The sequence below is a fragment of the Mastigoproctus giganteus genome, chromosome 13, assembly GCF_048544385.1.
Source record: "Mastigoproctus giganteus isolate SK-2022 chromosome 13, ASM4854438v1, whole genome shotgun sequence".
NCBI classification, from domain to species: Eukaryota; Metazoa; Arthropoda; class Arachnida; order Uropygi; family Thelyphonidae; genus Mastigoproctus; species Mastigoproctus giganteus.
The window spans coordinates 19971985-19991992 of NC_143587.1; the positions used below are offsets into that span (position 1 = coordinate 19971985).

At 37.6% G+C, this 20008-nt stretch overlaps 1 protein-coding gene across 2 annotated transcripts in view; it reads right to left on the reverse strand.

Moving 5' to 3' along the window:
* Positions 1–4760: 4760 nt before the first annotated feature.
* The window catches only part of Phb1 (prohibitin 1), a 53543-nt gene continuing 38295 nt past the window's right edge, over positions 4761–20008 (reverse strand). For both annotated transcript variants that reach the window (XM_090388046.1, XM_090388045.1), the window contains exons 5-7: positions 13543–13659; positions 12611–12706; positions 4761–5132 (exon numbers count right to left, since the gene is read on the reverse strand). In XM_090388046.1, coding sequence (XP_090244172.1) covers positions 4920–5132; positions 12611–12706; positions 13543–13659 — 426 coding nt within the window. In that variant the 3' untranslated portion in view covers positions 4761–4919. The remainder of the gene's footprint in view (positions 5133–12610; positions 12707–13542; positions 13660–20008) is intronic.

The window sequence follows — 20008 nt, forward strand, 5'->3', positions numbered from 1 at the left end:
TCCTGTTATTTATATTAACCGAATCATTGTTAATAAGGTCCCATATACAATGATGAGCCAAAACATTATGACCAGCAAGTCATTATGCAAATTGAAGCAACTTCAAGTGAACAACAGTGCATGCACGGGTCAGGACACGGTATAAAAAACACCTGATACTGAGCTCCATTGGTGTTACTCTTGTTCTTCAGATGGGAAAGGCAGCGAACTTAAGCGAGTTTGACAAAGGCCAAATGACTGGCTAAGAGCATATCCGAAATGACACGGCTCGTGGGGTGCTCATGGTCAGCTGTGGTTAGTACCTACGAAATTAGTCCGAGGATCTGAAACCAACAAACTGCTGGCCAGGTGTTGGATGACCACTGCTCATCGATGCTAGAGGTCAGCGAAGACTCTCCCGAATGCAGGTGATGTACATGGCAACAAAAGGGCGACTGTGGTACAACTTGCCGGTAATTGGAATGCAGGTGATGGGAGTAATGGGTCAGAACACTGAACGCTGCTGAAAATGGGGCTGCGTAGCCACAGGCCACTCCGAGTGCCCAGGGTTCACAGGTGACAGCGCCTACAATGGGCACAAGAGCATCAAAACTGACCTTGAGTGATTGGAAGGTCGCCTGGTCCAATGAATCACATTTCCCGTAGCACCATGTGGATGGCTGGGTACGTGTGCGTTGTTTACCTGGGGAAGTGATGGTGCCTGGATGCACGGGGGACAAAAACAAGCCGGTGGCAGCAGTGTCATGCTTTGGGCGATGTTCTGCTGGGATACCCTGGGTCCAGTCATCCATGTGCCTGGCACTCTGATGTCTATCACCTACCTAAACATCATTGCTGACCAGGTACACCCTTTCATGGCGATGGTCTTCCCCCTCTGGCAGTGCTGTCTTTCAGCAGGATAATGCACCATGCCACACCACCTGGATTGTTCGAGACTGGTTTGCGGAACATGAGGAAGACGTCCAGGTATTGCCCTAGCCTCCAAATTCCCCAGACATCAATCCCAAAGAGCATCTGTGGTTTGTGTTGGAACAGCAACTTCGATCTGGGGCGTCTCAACCAGGGAACTTAGAGGAGTTAAAGGATCTGTTGGTTACGTGTTGGTACCAGATACCACAAGACATTTAGAAATCTTGTAGCGTCCATGCCTTGCCAGGCATGAGAGTAGGAGCACATTATAGGCCTAATGACTCTGATGAGTACAATGAATAACTTTACAGAGAAGAGTGGGCCAGTAAATTAGGATGTCTTATAATAGGGTATTTTAACTTTCCAGATATTGACTGGAACTTGTGTTGGTCACTCACAAACTAGCAAGACATTTATTTATTGGATGACTGTTTTCTACAGCATGTGAAAGAGGCAACCAGAGAGAGAGAGAGAGATAATACTCTTGATCTGATTATCAGCAGTGATTATTCATGCATTAAGAATTTGCAGATAAAGGAACCACCAGGTGGCAGTGATCACAGTGTACTGATGTGGAATTTACTTATGCAATCAGGGGTAAAGGGAGGGTTTTTGCTTTCGTAAAGGTGACTGTGGTGGTCTTAGACAGCCTTTTAAATTTTATACAGTGGGACCAACTGATGATGTTGATAACAGCAAATTCTAAATAGAAAGTGTTCAAGGAATTAATCTTGGAAGCTACTAGGCTTTTCATACCAACTAAGTAATACTGTTCAAGGTTTAGGCGTAAATCAATGTCAAATGAATTAATCAGATATGGAGAAGAAAAATGCATGCATTAGATGCATATAAATTATCAAGACAGAAGCCTATGGTAGATATAAGCTAGTCCGTAATCAAGTCACAAAGCAGGTGAAGGCAGATCACAAGAAATCTTTATCAAAAGATACAAAGAAAAAAAGCAGACTTCTTTACTTATGTAAACTCTAGAAGGAAGGGGATGAATCAGATTTGTTGATCATGCTCAGGAAGCTGACAAAATGAATGAGTATTTTGCATCTACATTTACACATGAGGAATTCTATAGAGAAGTGGAGGCCAGAAGTTTATCAAACTCTAAAAGGAAAGTGAAGGAGAAATTGAAGTTAAACATAAGAAACACACCTGTGGTGGAAGGGATATATCCAGTTATATTAAGGGAGACAGCAAAGGAAGTAAGCAAACCCTTAGCAATAATTACAAAAGCATCCTTGGATTCAGAAGAGGTCCCCACAGACTGAAGACGTGCAAATGTATCCCGAATTCACAAAGGGTGACACGAGTAATTACAGACCTGTTAGTTTAACTTCTGTTGGGAAAGTAATGGAGTCGGTGATTAAAGAAGCAATACAGGATCATCTAGGCAAGGGATTTTTCCTCTTGTTCAGATTGCACATCTCAAACTTCCATATGTTGTTGTGGAAGTTTATAGTTTAAATAAATTCAAGGAAGAACTGGACAATGTTTTGGAGAAAACAGAGATAGGTGAATGGGAAGTGCTTTTTTTTTTTGGCTGTTGCTGTATAAGTTTGCTTCTTTCATCATGTGCCACTAATAATGGTAATATGATAGAACCATCAAGACAGAGCTGATATGGAAGTATAGATGACTAGAAGTTGCAGCCAATTGCTTTGGCTGCAAGACACCATAGCTAAAAATATAATGAATGAAATCTTAAATCTGTTATGTAATAAATGAAAACAAGGATAGGAAAATGCATTTTGAAATCGATGAATTCACAGATCAATGGAACTTTTACCAACTCTATGCAGTTAATGAGAAATAATTTTGAGCAGCAACTATTTGTGTGTGGAGAAAGTGAGCATTGGTGTGCATAACCTGCATTAAAAATAATTATCAAATCATGTGGTATACGGCATATATTATTCAGCACTTTTTTTTTTTTTTTTTTTGTTATTTTTTTGCTAAAGGTTAAAGGAATAATTCTGAAAATATTTGGGAGGCACATCAATCTAGAAACTGCTTAGTTTACACCGAACTTTATAAATCACCAACCTGAAGTCAGATGTGGCTATACCATTTTACTAGATAGTTATTACTTTTGACTGCTGTAGTCTTATATATACCAATGGAAAATTCAGACCTCTCAATACAAACAATTGACCCACTATACTGTCACAGGAAGTAAAAACGCGCCAAAAAGGAAATATTTTTCTATTTATCTTGTCTTCTTGCATCTAAGATAAACAGCAACCGGTAAAAAAATAAGTAATTTCTTGTTAGGGCTGTGTGCAATTTAAAATTAAATCACAGTATAAGAAGTGCCAAAAATTCTCTGGATTTAAAAAAAAAAACAAAAAAACTCACTAGCTTTTCCAAGGCCCCCCCCCCCCCCCAAGAGGTCACCTTGCAAAGTAATACACCTTACCCATAGATTCTGCCATTGCCAGGAACATACCTGTTTTGTACCCACCCCCTCATTGGCAATGCCCCAGTTTGTGTGGAGTCTGCAAAATATCATTAATTCCCCCTAATTTTAAATTCTAACCCCATGGAGCAAATTCTTGGTAATTGACATTCTCAGTATCAAAAAACAATGCCATATTCTCCTTACATTGAATAAATCTGCCTGGCAATTTAATGTTTGATATAATGTAGTACAGCTTTGGAATGAAGGGTATCTATGGCCTACAAAACACAGTCCTGATATCAGTAAACCCACATTTCACCTCTGAGAATATGACAACTGTTGAAAGGAAGGGTTGGTCATCCTCAACATGTTTTTTGAGGTTTCCGCATATTCTTTCAAATCTAGTCTAGTTAGATTTTGCTTGAAATTGTGTAAGATGACATTGAAACAAGCTAGATGAATGGGATTGGTGCCAAGGAAAATATCATATCTGTATTGCTACAATAGAGGCTGTAAACTTTTGAATAGGAAATAGAAAAACATTTCCTTTTTGGCACGTTTTTACTTCCTGTGACAGTATAGTGGGTCAATTGTTTGTTTTGAGAGGTCTGAATTTTCCATTGGAAACTGGAGGAATTCTCAGAGACAAGTACACTATACAAACTGGCATACTATATAAATTGATACACTATGACCAAAATAATTAATGTGCTGAAGAATCCTTGACTAGCAACCATCATTTTAGTTAGGTTTTCCATCAAATTGTATACTTTATTATTTTTATCTATCAGTGTGAAGAAGTTGGTTTTATGACATCATCTTGATAATTGCTGAACAGAATAATAATATTGGTTTTATATATCACTACAATTCACATGACTCTTGGAATGCAAGATACTTGTGTATATTGACTGAGTATTTAAACTTTATTCCAGAGATGTAAAGGAACAAAATGTCTTTTGTTCCTTTATAATTTTAGATAAAATAGATTTTATTTGGATTTTTAATATACTATTATGTGAGGAATTCCAAGCAACACAGAACTGCACTCTGGCTGTGTTTTAATATTGAATATTTAATAACTCATATAATGACCACTAACAGAAGCATAGTATGTATAATATTAACTTCTTGTATTATAACATATGATTTAAGTCAATAGAAAAATATTACTGGTTCAAAATCATTATCAAGAAATAATATATACTTTGACTAATCCAGTCCTAGAATTCTACATTTTTAATTTATTTTCATCAAACTGCAATTCACTATCAACCTGAAAGGTATGTGATACTCATAAGCAAAAATTGCACAGTTTTATAATTTTTAACAGAATTTCCTTGTATCAGTGAATTTAATTAAGAACACTAGTTTAATTTCTTAGAATTTTAAAGCAGCAGAAAAACTCAACATAATTATGCTTTTATTTTCACTAGGGATGACATTTTTATTAAAAATCAATACAGAAAAACATTATTTTTTAACCTGTATTCAAAGAAATATTTCACATGATCTAAAAGGACACAAAGATGCTGCTGCTACTGTCAGTAATATTTCTATTATAATGTTTGTCTTTTCAACAAATAACACTTTTTAAGTATTAATGAGGCAGGCTAAGCAATGTCTGTTGACCACTTGGAAGATATATAACATTCCTAGAAAGTGACAATTGGTAGGCAATATCTTCAGCTGCCTCCAACCTCCTAAGTTCAACAAGTCCTTCCCCAGAATCTCCAAATGCTTTTGCTAATAGTGTAGCAGCTTGAGAATCTCCTTCTGCTGAAATAACTGTTGCTATTTTGTGTTGCTCTGCCTAGAAAAAAGAAGAGAATCACCAAAATTAAAACTTCATTCTGAAGTTATTAAGTGACCTTATTTCTAATTATAATTTATTAATTCTATTGACAGTCTCTAGAGTGAAACTGTAGAATGTGTAACTTAATACCTCATACGAAACAATTTTCAAATTTAATTCACAGTTGCTGATATAACTTTTAGCTTATTAACCCTTTCAGCAATTAGTTTTTGGTACACAGGGTGTGTACTTGCCACAGTGAATTTTCATGGTGGGGAACTCAACATAACAAGATTTTTCATGGAATTTTGAAATGTTGTAATAAAAGTTAATGTACACTGCATTACATTTCATGCACATCATGATGTAATTCCAGAGATGTTCTATGGGATTCATCACACCTGACAACTGAGGTAGCAGCACCCAGAAGTCACTTTTGCAATTGGCAAATCACTCTCGAACAATACTGGCAACATGGTAGGAGGATACTCACCTGTCATCTGGGAAGACAGTCACTATAAAGGGGTGTACCTGATCAGCCACAAAGGATTTTTAGCATTCAGAGTGCAGTCCAGAGGTATGAGAGAGATGCCAATAAATTCCCAATAATACCAAAACACTGCTGCCACCTGCCTGTTTCCATGGACCAGGACATCTGAGTGATTCCTCTCTGCAGTTTGTCACCATACCTTTCATCTACTGCCCACACAGCATAGCAGCAAATGTGATTCACTGGAAAAGGCAACTCTTTTCCAGATGTCAATAGCCCGATGATACTGTTCGGGGAGGGAGGCTGTAAGAATGGGCACCTTGACCAGGTGCCTGTCCCAGGGGTCCATACAGAGGTGGATTTGTTGGACTATGGTCTTGGAAAGACCACTGGTCATCCCTGGTTAAAGTGGTCATTTCATTTAAGCAACAGAACCTCCAGAGCGCCCCCTAGGCAATTTGCCCATCTGAGCAAAAGTCTTAATCTTTTGTTTTATTACAGTTATATTTTATGTGATTTATCACCACTGCAATAGTTATCACGCCAAATTATTCTAAACATTTCTGTTGATTAAATGACTCGTTATATCGGTCTTTAGCCTGTGGTCACACAGAGATAAGTAAATATCCCGTGTGACCACAGTTACCGCCCCTTCCTCGTGGAGGAAGACCTCTACTCGTATGGAGGTTAAATTATTAAACTTTAACTTTATAAAATGTTATTAAAACTGTAGTCTCACTCTGAGTCTCTTTCCAAACATACCACTATCTCATTAAAGCCTTACCTACCAGGCCAATGACAAGCCACGGCACCTCCATATACAGACCCATAACCACAGACAACATCACTTAACAATTTTAATCATAATCTGTTCTTCTCCGACTTAAGGCCATTGCCTTTTCATACTCGGGACAAGTATGGTCTACAGCATTATGTTCTGCCGTTACTTTTCTGTGTTTGCAATTTATACAACAAGGTGGCATTTCCTTGTCAACACAATCTTTATAGGAATGTCCTTCAGTGGAACAATATCCGCAAAACGCTTTCATTTTACAGAACTTTGCAATGTGGCCAAAAGCCATACATCTGTAACACTGGGTCACCGTGACAATGTCACGAACCTGACAGGCTTAAGTGGTCAGCTGCCCCACAATTTTCCAACTATTGGTTTGCACAATGAAAAATAACCCATGTTCACAATTATCATTGATGAGGTGTGGGCATTGGCCTGGCAACTGCTGATCTGTCCACCCTTGGAACAACTTAATTACAGCACTCTGCAAACAGCCCACAAGGTTTGCAGTTTCCATAATACTGCCACCCTTCAACTGGTGCCCAATAATCATTCCTTTTTCGAAGTCTGTCAGATCACACCCCATCCTTTGCTCATGACAATCAAGTTTGTCATATGGACTGCATGCCACGAACTTGCAGTATTACATTTACCAGTTCATTATGTGGAGAGGAATGGCCAACTGCTAAAAAGTGGGGATGGGTGGTCATAATGTTTTCATTAGAGAGTGTAATAACTAGTGCTTCAACTACGATGTAAGATACACAAATAGTCTAAGTGATATGTGTGAAGAAAAGAATTGCTCAATTTCTATTGGTCCAATTTTAATATTTGGGAGGATTAGAAAAATCTGTCCAAAAGGCTGAAATATAAAATAAAAAAAAAATAAAAAATCCACCCACTGCTTGGAGTTGAGTTATTACATGAGTATCGGGGGGAAAAAAAGAAAGAATTGCTGATTTATAAAAATTTACAAAGAATTGCTGATTTTACAATTATTACAATTGCCGATTTCTTTTGGCTAATTTTAATGGCTTGCCAAATCTTTTTAAATATGTTAACTGGAGTTTGACCTACAACCTTAGTAAACCAAATTCAAAAATTATAGGAGTGAGTCGACCTGGGGTTGGAGAGGGCAGAGCATTTTTGGGCTTTCTTTTCACACTGTGGCTAAATTAGTCAGCTACTGGTAAAGGTTGCTTGACAAAACGTGTTTTTTTTCCATCAAGAATATGGTTCATAAGAGTCAGACGGTTTTTCATCCAAATGGTTTAAAAACCCCTTCAATGCAGTTAATGTATTAAAAAGCCCGAATCGAAAATTTCATGAAAATCAGTCCAATGGGAGCTGATTTTTTACATGTGGATGGATGAACAGACAGACAGACAGACAGAAGGCAACAGGTGCATTATGTATACATACAAATGCACCTAAAAATCAAACTTTATATATAAATGATTTAAAATATAAATATATTCTTATTTCGATTTTATTGTAGAGAAACTCTCAAAATTCAGAACAGAATTTAAAAAAAAAAAAAAAAAAAAAACCATGTTTAACTTCAATTGCCATTTCTCAGCCCATCTGCCTAGCTTTTCTAGACCCTGTTACTCTCATTAACAACTAGGGTTTTTAAATTGCATGACATGTTTTAATCTTCAGGAACTGGGAACTTTGATAAGAATTTTTGTCCTTATTCTAGACATAAAACTCTATAATAATGAACTATACATTGTGGTGCATAAGTAAAAAAACTAAAATTTAAGGAGAATTAGACATTAAAAAATACAATTCATAATTTGATGAATTTAAAAAGAAAATTTTATTATATTAGTACAGCGTAGAGATAAGCAAATTATTCTATACATTTATTCGAAAACACTAAGTTTGAGATTAGCATAAAAGAAATCCTAAGTAAACACTAATACTGAAGCAAACAATAAGGAAAACTAACATTAGCATTAACATTTACAATTATTGTTAAAATGAAATTCATTAACTGCTTTGTCGGAAAGCCTGGATCTTTGCTTAGTTACAAATAAACCTGAAGTAGAAAATTTTCTTTCATTTTGGGTTGAAGTAGGTCTAATCATTAGAAGTGCATCTAATAAAATTTTTTGATTCAATGTCAGTGTCAGGTTGCTTTATATTCATCTCACTTCTTAATGATGAAAATACCTTATTTGATTGGATTAGCTCTGCTTTTGCTGCTAACTCTGGTTGTAGATCCGATTTTAATTCCCTGGGTTCAGAATTTTCCATTTATTTGTTCTTATTATTTTCTGTTTCAGACTCTTCTACTGAAGTACACTTTTCTTTGAAAATTCATTCCATTTTGCAGATCACATAATTTCATTTTTTTTGCCAAAGCAAAAAAATCATTATTAACCCCATTTAAACTATTTGGATTGCTTAAATATCTAATAAGGGTCAGCACACATCTACTTTCCATCAATCACCTTTTGTTTTGGCATAGTTTTTATGACTGGATGCCCTTCCTGACATCAACCCTCACCATTTATCCAGGCTACGGATTTAAGCTGGCGATCTGCCAAGCCTTATGCAGCTATATGGAAGTGGTAGCTCTTATACAATGGTGATGTCGCAATTTAATAATTTTATGCAATTTATGCCAAATTTCTAATCCCACTGAACAAGCATGTGGCACTGCTGTAGTTCTTTTATCTCATGAAAATGGCTGACTCCGTAGAATGACTGTGACCTTGAAAATAACAGTAATAAATAACTTAGCAACACATGAGTATTTTTACATATGATTTGGTATCCTGAAAACTTCTACCGCAAAGCTATCAGATAGCACAACTATTCCGCTAATAATTCCCAGTGACTGATTACAGTTCCTTAAAAATTTAATGACCTTGAAATTTCCTGTTTTCCCATATCCAAGAATAGTAATGATAGCCATTTTAAAAAAAGTTCACAGTCGGAAAATGAAACCACCTTTAGGTCCCAGATCTTAGCCTATCACTCACCAACACTTATTTTATCTAAAATATAACTTCTTTTTGAGAAACACTTCCTAAAACCTTCTTTATTAACTAATTTTAATAGCGCACTAATTTAGCTAGCATACAGCTGGTGCCACCAACAACAGTAACATAAAAAAATACTTTATTTCTATTCCATACGTTGAACAGTGGCACAAGCATGTTCAATGTACGGGACATTTAAAGATACCGAATCTAAGATTGTGGCCAGACCAATAAGGAAATTTTGCGCTATATTGAACAATAGCTCAGTTCTTTCCTCTTTCATGACATAAATAAATGACTTTGTATACATTTCTTGCAGTGATTATGACTTGGCATACCAAAGATCAAAGCTATTTCTGCTGAATGTCCGAGTAAATTAGCATGCGTCCTCAGTTCATGATTCTCATTTAGCAGTGCCAGAATTAGCCTTTCATGCTGTTAACAAAAACCAATACATTTTTATTTTAATGAGGCCAAAATACTTAGTGTCCAAATTATACGAGATTATTAATTGCAGAAACCCACACGAGAATTCTATTAATGTTCGTCATCCATATCTAGTCTCCGATTCATGATCTATTGCACAGACAAATAATTGTGGCATATTATGCACGAGCAAGAACATATACTCTCTCTCTAAGATTCAAGCTCACATACTCCGTAATTTCCATTCCTGTTATCACGACACATGGTTGAAAAGCATTGTCGGCTTCAGAAAGGAAAATAGTTTTTCATAATTTATGTTAAACTTTTTTTAATTAATTGTTTTTTGAATTTTTAATTAATTTTTGAATTGTTTTCAATTGATTTTTTTACTGTAATCATTTTGCATTAATCTTTTATTCATTTAATTTCTGAAGAGTATAATACAGAAATGTTCTACATATCATATTGAGGTAAATTTCTCTTATCCTTCTACAAACATATAACTGAAATATAACTGCAATCTTGTCTAGATCCCCCTTTGTGAACTGGGGATACGTTCATGCACGTGGAAAGTTCATTATACACATGATCATGACAGAGTTATGAAAGTTTAATAGCGGCTTTAAGAGCTTTTGGAAACTGTCGCTATAAATAGACTACAAAAGCAGCATTTGAGAGAAGAATAAGGAGAGAGGATGTGTATTGTAAAATGCCATGATAAATTAGATATATTGAAGGCCTCATTTTCATTCATGGTTAAAAAATGTTAGAGCAGTTTTTTCTAATTCACAGCAAGTTTGGCAAATGTAATTTTTTGGTAGAATTGCTTAATTAGCAATGGATATCTCTATTTGTGTGGGATAAATTTTTTAACAATAAATTTAGTTTTGTTGCCTAGAATTGAAATTGAGATCAAGAAAGTATATTCGAGATCTGGAAGATATAAAGCTTTCCCATTTTTACTTATATTGAATATTAAAGATAACACCAACATAAAAACTGCCTGCTTTGGGAATGAGGTAAGCTCGTTTTGGATTTTTTCTCTTAAATGAAACAGAAATTGGCAGATTTAACAAAAAAAAAATTAAAAGTCCCAGTAATGATGAAGACAACCAGGAGCATCTGATTGCCTGAGAAGAATAACTTGAAAGTTTTAATGTTGTTCTTAAGTTAAAAAAAAAAAAAAAAAAAAAAAAAAGGGGGGGGGGGTAAATTGATTTAACTTTGTTTACCGTTAAAAGGAACAAATGTTGACCCTTTGTTTACCTTTTTAACGTTTCTCTTAGTCTAAGACCACACTGCATTTTAACAGCTCCAGTTTGACAGGAATTGTTTAGCAGGAAAGGGCTTATTCAAGGGTTTAAATAAGTGTCTACACATTTTCAGTACAACTGCAAGTGTCGAAATCTGCTGTGGGCAGACAGGATGAATGAACAACAAGAAGAGAGCAGCAATCAAGACACTTTACCGAAAGCAGCTATGCTGTGCAGAACCTGTTGTTACATTCTGTGCACTGTTTTGGTACCATGTTTGATGGTGATAAATTTATTCAGTGTCCACATGAATCCCCTTATCTGGGAGGTGGATTCTAAGAACTGTATATGGTTGATTTTGATTTTACCGGTGCAAAAACAACTGTGGTTATACTGTGCCAGGAAAAAAAGAACTGTACAGACAGGGATCATGATCAGTTTCTCATCTGCACTTATTGGGTTCCACCAATGACTGTATATTTTTCATTACAGGAGAAGCATGTGCAATTTCTAAAAGTTCAAAGGAAGAGTTAGACATCTGGTATGAAAAACATTTGTGATTTTTTTTTAACTTATTAAAAAATTCTCACAATTAGCACGAAAAGGGTGAATCCAGTACCTTCCTGTTACAGGTTCATTTAGACATCCAGCTCCTTCATCCCACACAAACAACTGTTAAATAGTTTTTAAATATGACAGAGCACAAGTAAACACAACCTGTGGCCACAGCTCAATGGAGACTGAGCACCCGACAGGCATTTCAGCAGTGTGGACGGAGAATACCATCCTTTTTGATTGAATGCATCCTGCCAATGAATATATCACTCCAGTGAACGGCGAATTATAAATTACAAAAATGAACTAAATTTTATTTGCTGTAAGAATTCATTGTGTAAATCTTTGTACTGCCCACAGGCATGTGTTTTACTTGGTGGCATAAATTCAGAAATTATACTCACCTAATAATTTTTAACAGTGGCTGAGGGAAGTACTCTGTAAAAGATATATTTTTTATAACTTTTTTATTTTTTGTGCAGGGTATTCTATTACACATCAGAGCTCTTTTTTTTTTTATGTAAACCTGCAGACTACCATAGAAATATTTCTGTCCAGCAGCTTAGTCATATTTCCCACCACCAAGCTTTTTGCAAGTCCTGCTAACTTAATTAGTAGGAGGAACTGCATCCACTCCACAACATAAAATTCAAAAATAGAGCTTGCTAATTGTTTATTAATGGTACAAGAGGACACCAGCCATAAGGCTATGCAGAATTGTTACAATTACACTGCTATATGCAAGGAATCCTTAGGCCACTGTCAAAATTTGAAACTGCATTGGAATGAGACAAGCATTTGAAACATTCTTTGAAAGAATAACAGTTTTCTGTTACCCAGCAGTTTCTCTATAATGAAATTTTTTGTTGTGATTTTGGCTTTGGCACTTAGGGACTGTACTTCTACTTATTTTTTTAAAGGAAAATAAATGCAAGGTTGTTCCAAAACCCAGACTATTTAAGATCAATGATATATAAATTTCTTACCTTTTCTACTAAAAATCTAGCTCTTTCAGCCTCCTGCTGAGCAACTTGTTTCATCTCTACAGCTAGTGTGAACTCCTTACCAAAGGTTAAATGGGTCTGCATAAAAATATAAAATATATCCGTGATGAAATTGAAAAATTTCAATTCACCTATTCTATAAAAAAGAACATAAGCCCTATTATAAAAATAATTATTATCCACAGATAGGCTAAGGCAGTTATTAGCACAAATTTGGTAGCAGTTATGTACAAATAGTGCTGAAATAATTTCTATATGTAGCTTAAAAAAAAAAAAGAAAAAAAAGAAAAACTATATTTGCCACAACAGTATAAAACATTTTACATTGTGAAGTATAAAACATTTTACATTTATACATTAATATCCTTAAATTAAAAATGTGCAGCAGCTGATTTTCATTAAAAAAAAGAAAAAAAAAAAAAAAAAAAAAGGCTTAAAACTTACTACAAATAGCAATAAAAGTAATGTGTGATCAACTGTTTTAATAGACTTTGAAAATAATGAACAGCATCTACTGAACTAGACTTTTCGCCTATTTAGAATCTGGTGATGTTAACCACCTCAGTCTGATTGTATTTACCAACAGTCAAAATATTTTTGTTGTTAGGAAGCTAGAATTTTCTTCACCATCATCACCTTATCTGAATGAGCTTTGGTCAGAATTTGCAGTAAACAACACATTAAAATTTCAAGCTCGTCTATTTCATACAACTGGCAAGCACAGAAAATATAGCATCAAAACATTTAATGTTTTTTTATTTCATAATATTCCAGCAACTTCAGCAAACTGTGTACTTCTTTTGAGTTTACCGAACAGTCAGCTTTAGTAGATAGGCCTTACCCCATAGTCCATTAAAGTGAGTTTTTACTACATACTTAACAAATATAAGCAATTATCAATTATGCATACTTACAATGGATATATCATCCAAAATCAAGCCAAAGTGGGATGCACGATCAGTAAGTTCTTCACACACTTTCTGTGATACAACTTCTCGTTGAGTAATTAATTCACTTGCATCAAACTGAGCCTGTAACAAGGAATTTTAAATATAAACTAAACATGATATTTAAGTTTATAGACCAACATAAGTATGTATGTTTAAATAATTTTGATATGTCACATGATAATTGTATTTTTAAATATTTGAAACATTTCCTAGTTTTACTTAATTATTTTACAAATCACTTAAGTCAGTGGTGGTAGCAATTTCATTTTTATTTATTTAAATAATTACTTCACCAGCAGACAACCTATAGATAAGCTGGGGGGGGGAGTAAATACAGGTCTGTGTAGAAGGGTATATTATTTTGGATTAGATTGCATGTTTTGAGATGAAAAACACAAAATAATTTATGGAGGATGTGCTCCACCAGATCACTACAGCCTCAAAATGGTATAAATTACTTGAGAGTGCCTCAGACTCTGAATGAGCTTTGGTCAAAAATGCACACTTTCGTTTAAGTCAGAGATATGCTCCATAAAAGAGCTATAAGTTGCATTACTTACCCCATTTTCAAACTTACTTTTATCAGTACAATACAGCACATACAATGGTTGTGGACAGGTCCCACCATTACCTAAGGCGCACCTGGTTGGAATCGTTAAATATAAAATGCTCGGATACCTCATTGAACAGGAACAGTGGTTGTCAACTTAACCCCATCACAGAAGCAGTAATTCTGTCCATGGACAAACGCTGGCCACGTCACCACCATACGTCACAGCCACAAACATCAACAAACAGTTAGCCACGTGCCTCACGCACCATCCTGGCAGTGCATCTCTACTTCCAACTGCCATTCAAAGTATTCTAATCTGATGAAGGCTGCCACCCAGCCGAAAGCTAATTTATTTATTATAGTTTTTATGTGTGTATTCTAGCTCTGAGTAACAAATAAATTTCTTTGCATTATGAATCCAGAGCACGTAGGCCTCTTTAACTATGTACGGACTACTCTTGGCCAACCAACATACGATATGGTCGTGAGGCTCCAGAAAGATTTTATCTTCATAGCCCGTAGCAGACAACACCTGAGATTTGCACATAGATGCAAGGCTAACTGCATTATACCGAAAGGGTTTCGCTACAAACAACCGTTTCCTGGTGAGCGTATGGGACGTGCCTGTCGGAACTTCGGCTTCAGAACTCTACGCATATGGATCGGCTGCCTCCATCGTGACATACAACGTGCTTCAGCGAGCAAAGTAGCCCTACTTGCCGACCTTAAGGCTTTGATTCCCGATCCTATTTACACCAAGGTAATCAATACTTTATGTTACCAGGCCGTCAGAGAGTCAGATCGTTATTGTGCCCGACAGAAACGTAAGTTCAATACTTTGATTAATGAATCCCGTCAATTTCGGCGCCAGCGTAATGCCCCTCTCACAAATTGCACGGATTTCGTATTGAACCTAAGCTGCAAACAGTTATCTGCAGAACAAATAAACGTATTGACCCTTGGCATGACATTTGCCGTTCTTCCAAAGCACCCACCAATCACCGACATCGCCTTGGGTGTGGAAGCAAGCTTATCACGCCTCCCAGAAGATGTAGCCAACGCAATCCGCTTAAAGACTGCAGCAGTTCTACACAATGCTCGCCCCATCTCTTCAAACCTCAGCCGTATACAGATTTCTACCCTCAAGGCACTGAAACGGGATTCGTCCATCGTCATTCTACTGGCAGACAAAGGCCGTCGTACGGTTGTAATGGACCACACTGATTACATGGCGAAAGCCTTACTGCTCTTACGAGACACTACCATCTACAAACCCCTAACCATCAACCCCAACAAGGCTTTGGAACGATGGGAGTCAGAGGTGAATATCCTCATCAACACTTGGCTGAAGCAAGGGAAAATCACACAATCAACCCGTAATCACCTCCGTGCCTCCGGGTGTCAGATCCCACGGTTTTACGGCCTGCCGAAAGTGCACAAAGAAGGCACACCGCTAAGACCTATTGTATCCTGCTGTGGATCACCGACTTACGAGCTGTCTAAATTTGTCTCGAGACTTCTTTCTCCTCTAGTTGGCAAGACCACCTACACCGTCTCCAACAGTGCTGAGTTCACAGAAAGGATCCGCACTATATCCATCTCGCAAGATCAAGTCATGGCATCGTTCGATGTCGTATCACTTTTTACCTCCATCCCAGTGGAACTTGCCATCTCTTGCACAAAACAACTCTTGGATAATGATGGAACCCTTAGCGACAGAACTAAGCTGACGCCTGATGACATTTCCGCCGCCCTCAGACTGTGCTTAACAGGGGGTGCAATCATGTTTAATGGCTCAATCTACCAGCAGATACATGGCACAGCCATGGGTTCCCCTGTCAGCTCGGTCACAGCAAACATCGTGATGGAGGAGTTAGAGGGACGTGTGTTTACACGCGCACCGGATCACATCGCCTTTTGGTGTCGCTATGTAGACGATGTGTTCGTAGTGATCCCTAGAGACTCAGGTCAGCGACTCCTAACCTACCTCAACTCACTGTCGCCCTTCATAAAATTCACGATTGAGCTGGAGTCGAACAACTCTATACCATACCTAGATACACTTGTCCGGCGCGAAGACACATGCTTGAAGACGACAGTTTATCGTAAGCCCATGTGTGCTGGCCAATTTACCAACTTCCAGTCAGCACACGCACGGGGCCACCTCCTCTCAACCGCCCGAACCTTGCTAACTCGCGCCTGGACACACTCCAGCTCTGCAGATGAAAGGCGCAAAGAGGTCGCCAGAGTCAAAGTAGACCTTACGAGGTGTGGCTACCCCATCGACGTCCTTAACAGGTGTGATCTACAAGCACGCGACAACGTGACGACCAACAGCAATGCCAACAGTGACGAGTCATCCACGAGGGCATTCATCCCATACTACCCCAACCTGTCACAGCAGATCGGTAGAATCCTAAGATCACATGGGATAAAGTGCATCCAACTCCCAGGCAAGAAACTGCGTTCTCTCCTTTCCAACATAAAAACACCTGTCCCCACCCTTCTACAGAGTGGTTTGGTCTATCGCATCTCTTGCCGTGACTGCACGAGCTGCTACTTTGGAGAGACTGGACGTCGACTCGAGAAACGCCTCTCAGAACATAAAAGGGCGATCCGTTTGGCGGATGTAGAACACTCAGCTATTGCCGAGCATGTCTGGACAACCCACCACGACATCGACCCACACCGCGATGTCGTGGTTGTGGACAGGTCCCACCATTACCTAAGGCGCACCTGGTTGGAATCGTTAAATATAAAATGCTCGGATACCTCGTTGAACAGGAACAGTGGTTGTCAACTTAACCCCATCACAGAAGCAGCAATTCTGTCCATGGACAAACGCTGGCCACGTCACCACCATACGTCACAGCCACAAACATCAACAAACAGTTAGCCACGTGCCACACGCACCATCCTGGCAGTGCATCTCTACTTCCAACTGCCATTCAAAGTATTCTAATCTGATGAAGGCTGCCACCCAGCCGAAAGCTAATTTATTTATTATAGTTTTTATGTGTGTATTCTAGCTCTGAGTAACAAATAAATTTCCTTCGCATTATGAATCCAGAGCACGTAGGCCTCTTTAACTACATACAATGCTACATATGAGGTGTGAGCCAAAGGTTTCTGGACTGACACAATAAAGTTAATTTAGACATGCCATGTTGGCACTGTCCCCATCAAAGTAGTCCCCTCAAGAGTTTATATATTGTTCTGGTGCTTCTCTCACTGTGTAAAGCATCTCTGGAACTTCAGTTTGTGATACCATCCAACACCTGTGATTCAGCTTGAATCTCCTCCACGAATCTTATCTTCTTCATCCTCTTAATTGGATTTTCTTTTCTCCCTGTTCTCCTAACCTGCCCCCATGACTTCTTCCTGGGAAAGGGATGGTGTGGGCCACTGCCAATTTGTTCTTGGTTAAAAACTGCTGAACTGACAAAGTTGACAGATTAGGGTATTGTCATGATGCAGAAGTGCTGCATCATGACAGAAGTCCTGAGTGTGCTATTTTCTCCTGAGCATTTTCAGGAGAAGTCCTGGGCATTTTCTCCTGACATACTCCCTCAAACACCTTAGACCCCATTAAAAAATTAAATTATGGGAGTAAACGAGTTCAAAGCTTCTGTGGGATGGCTAGACAAGTTCAAAACGCAGCATAAAATTTCTTGGAAAACCGTAAGTGGTGAAGGTGGATCTGTTGATACTGGGGTTGTAACAGAGTGGACCGTCAAATTGGAAGATTTATGTCGTGATTTTGAAGCTAAGGATATTTACAACTGTGACGAAACAGGGTTGTTTTTTTAAAGCTCTTCCTGAAAAAACAATGAGTCTTAAAAACGAAAAGTGCCAGGGCGGAAAAATTTCTAAGGAATGCTTGACTGTACTATTGTGTACAAATATGCTGGGAGACTTTGAACAACCTCTTGTTATAGGAAAACCACAAAATCCTCGTTGTTTCAAGGGCATAAAGTTGAATCTTTTGAATGTTGACTGGAAGTCTAATAAAAAAGCGTGGATGACACGAGATATCATGAGTGAATGGATAAGTCACTTTAACCAAAACATGATTCGTCAAAAGAGAAAAATTATTCTTTTCATGGATAATGCTGCATCTCATCCGCACATTGAATTGTCCAACATTCAAATCGTTTGTCTGCCACCAAACACATCTGCAGAGTGTCAGCCCTTGGATCAAGGGATAATAAAAAATTTTAAACTTCACTACAGAAAACGTGTTTTAAGACATCTCATTGCAAACATGAATGATGTAACATGTGCAAGTGACCCTGCAAAGAAAATCAGCATCCTAGATGCAATTCAATGGATTTCCTCTTCAGTAAACGCAATTAGAAAACAAGCTGTCGTGAACTGTTTTGTAAAGTCTGGCTTCTCAAACGCAAAAATTGAAGTTGTGAACAGCAATGTGGAGCACCAAGAAGAACAAGAACTTCAACATCTATTGATAATGTACGATACTTCCGCTGCAAGTGACCCTGGCTACAAAGATATAGAGTCAAACCTCACTACAGAAGATGGTGGTGCTCTAGATATCAACGACATTATCATCGATATTTTTCAAGAAGTTCCTCATGAGGATGAAGAAATGGAAGGAGGTCATTCTGTCGAAGAACATATTAACGACGAACCACCGATGAAAATAGAAGAAGTGCTCATACAAATCAATCGTTTAAAAATGTTTTTCGCCACTGAAGAAGATACTGAAGGACTTTCGATGGTTTCTTCACTCCAAACAAATGCTGAAAACAAAATTATCAGCCAGAAGAAGGTGCAGAAGAAAATAAGTGATTACTGTATGTATTTTTCTTAAGATAAAGTCATAATATGCATAGCACAATTGTATGTATATTATTTACAAAAATATTGTGCAAAATCTGTATATAATTTAATTTAATTTTACATTAAACTTTTAACGATTTTTCTTTGTTTCTTTCTTTTTTTTCTCCCTCAGACTTCTTGTTAGCGGACACTTCTCTCTAACTGACACATTTTCGTTCCCCATGGCTGTCCATTAAAGGGAAGTTTCACTGTATAGGAATTTTTCTAGCAAGGATAAGGAGGTGATTATTCTCTTGTATAAGGCAATGGTCAGGCCACACCTAGAGTACTGTATACAGGTCTGGAGGACTCATTTCAAGAAGGATGTAGAGCTGCTGGAACGAGTACAGAGAAGGGCAACAAGATTAGTGAATGGAACAAAGGGGTGCTCTTACGAAGAAAGGCTTAAGTTTTGCAAATTAGTGTCTGGAGACTAGGCATCAGTGAGGTGATCTGATAGAGGTGTATAAAGCCTTGAATGGTTTGAGCATGCTCAATGCTGATGGGATTCTTCCTCTTGCTCAAAATAATCACCTGAGAGGGCATAAATTCAAATTGAGGAAAGACAGATGTAGGATAGGCGTGCGGAAATTTGCCTTTAGCCAGTGGGTGGTTGGTTGGTGGAACAAACTTCCATCCCTTGTCGTGGAAGTTGATAGCCTAAATAAGTTTAAGGCTGAGCTGGACAGGTATTTTGAACGAACAGAGGGGTGAAGTGGTTTTTTTTTTTTTTTTTTGGCTGATGCTGCATAAGCTTGCTTTCTTGCATCAAATGCCTCTACTAATGCTAATTGCATTCAATCATGTGGTGATTACTTTGAATAAAAATAAAACCATTTTTGAGCTCCTTCACTTTGTGTTCTTTTTATTGCACCAGTCCAGGAACTTTATTGCCACACAGTGTGTATTAAATTGCATGATTTGCAGATTTTCCATGCACAATTTTTCAATTTCTTTTAATTTTTGTTACTTACCTGATGAAATTTGGAGCTTTGATAGTGCAATTTTATGGGAAAACAAGTTAATAAATCAGTT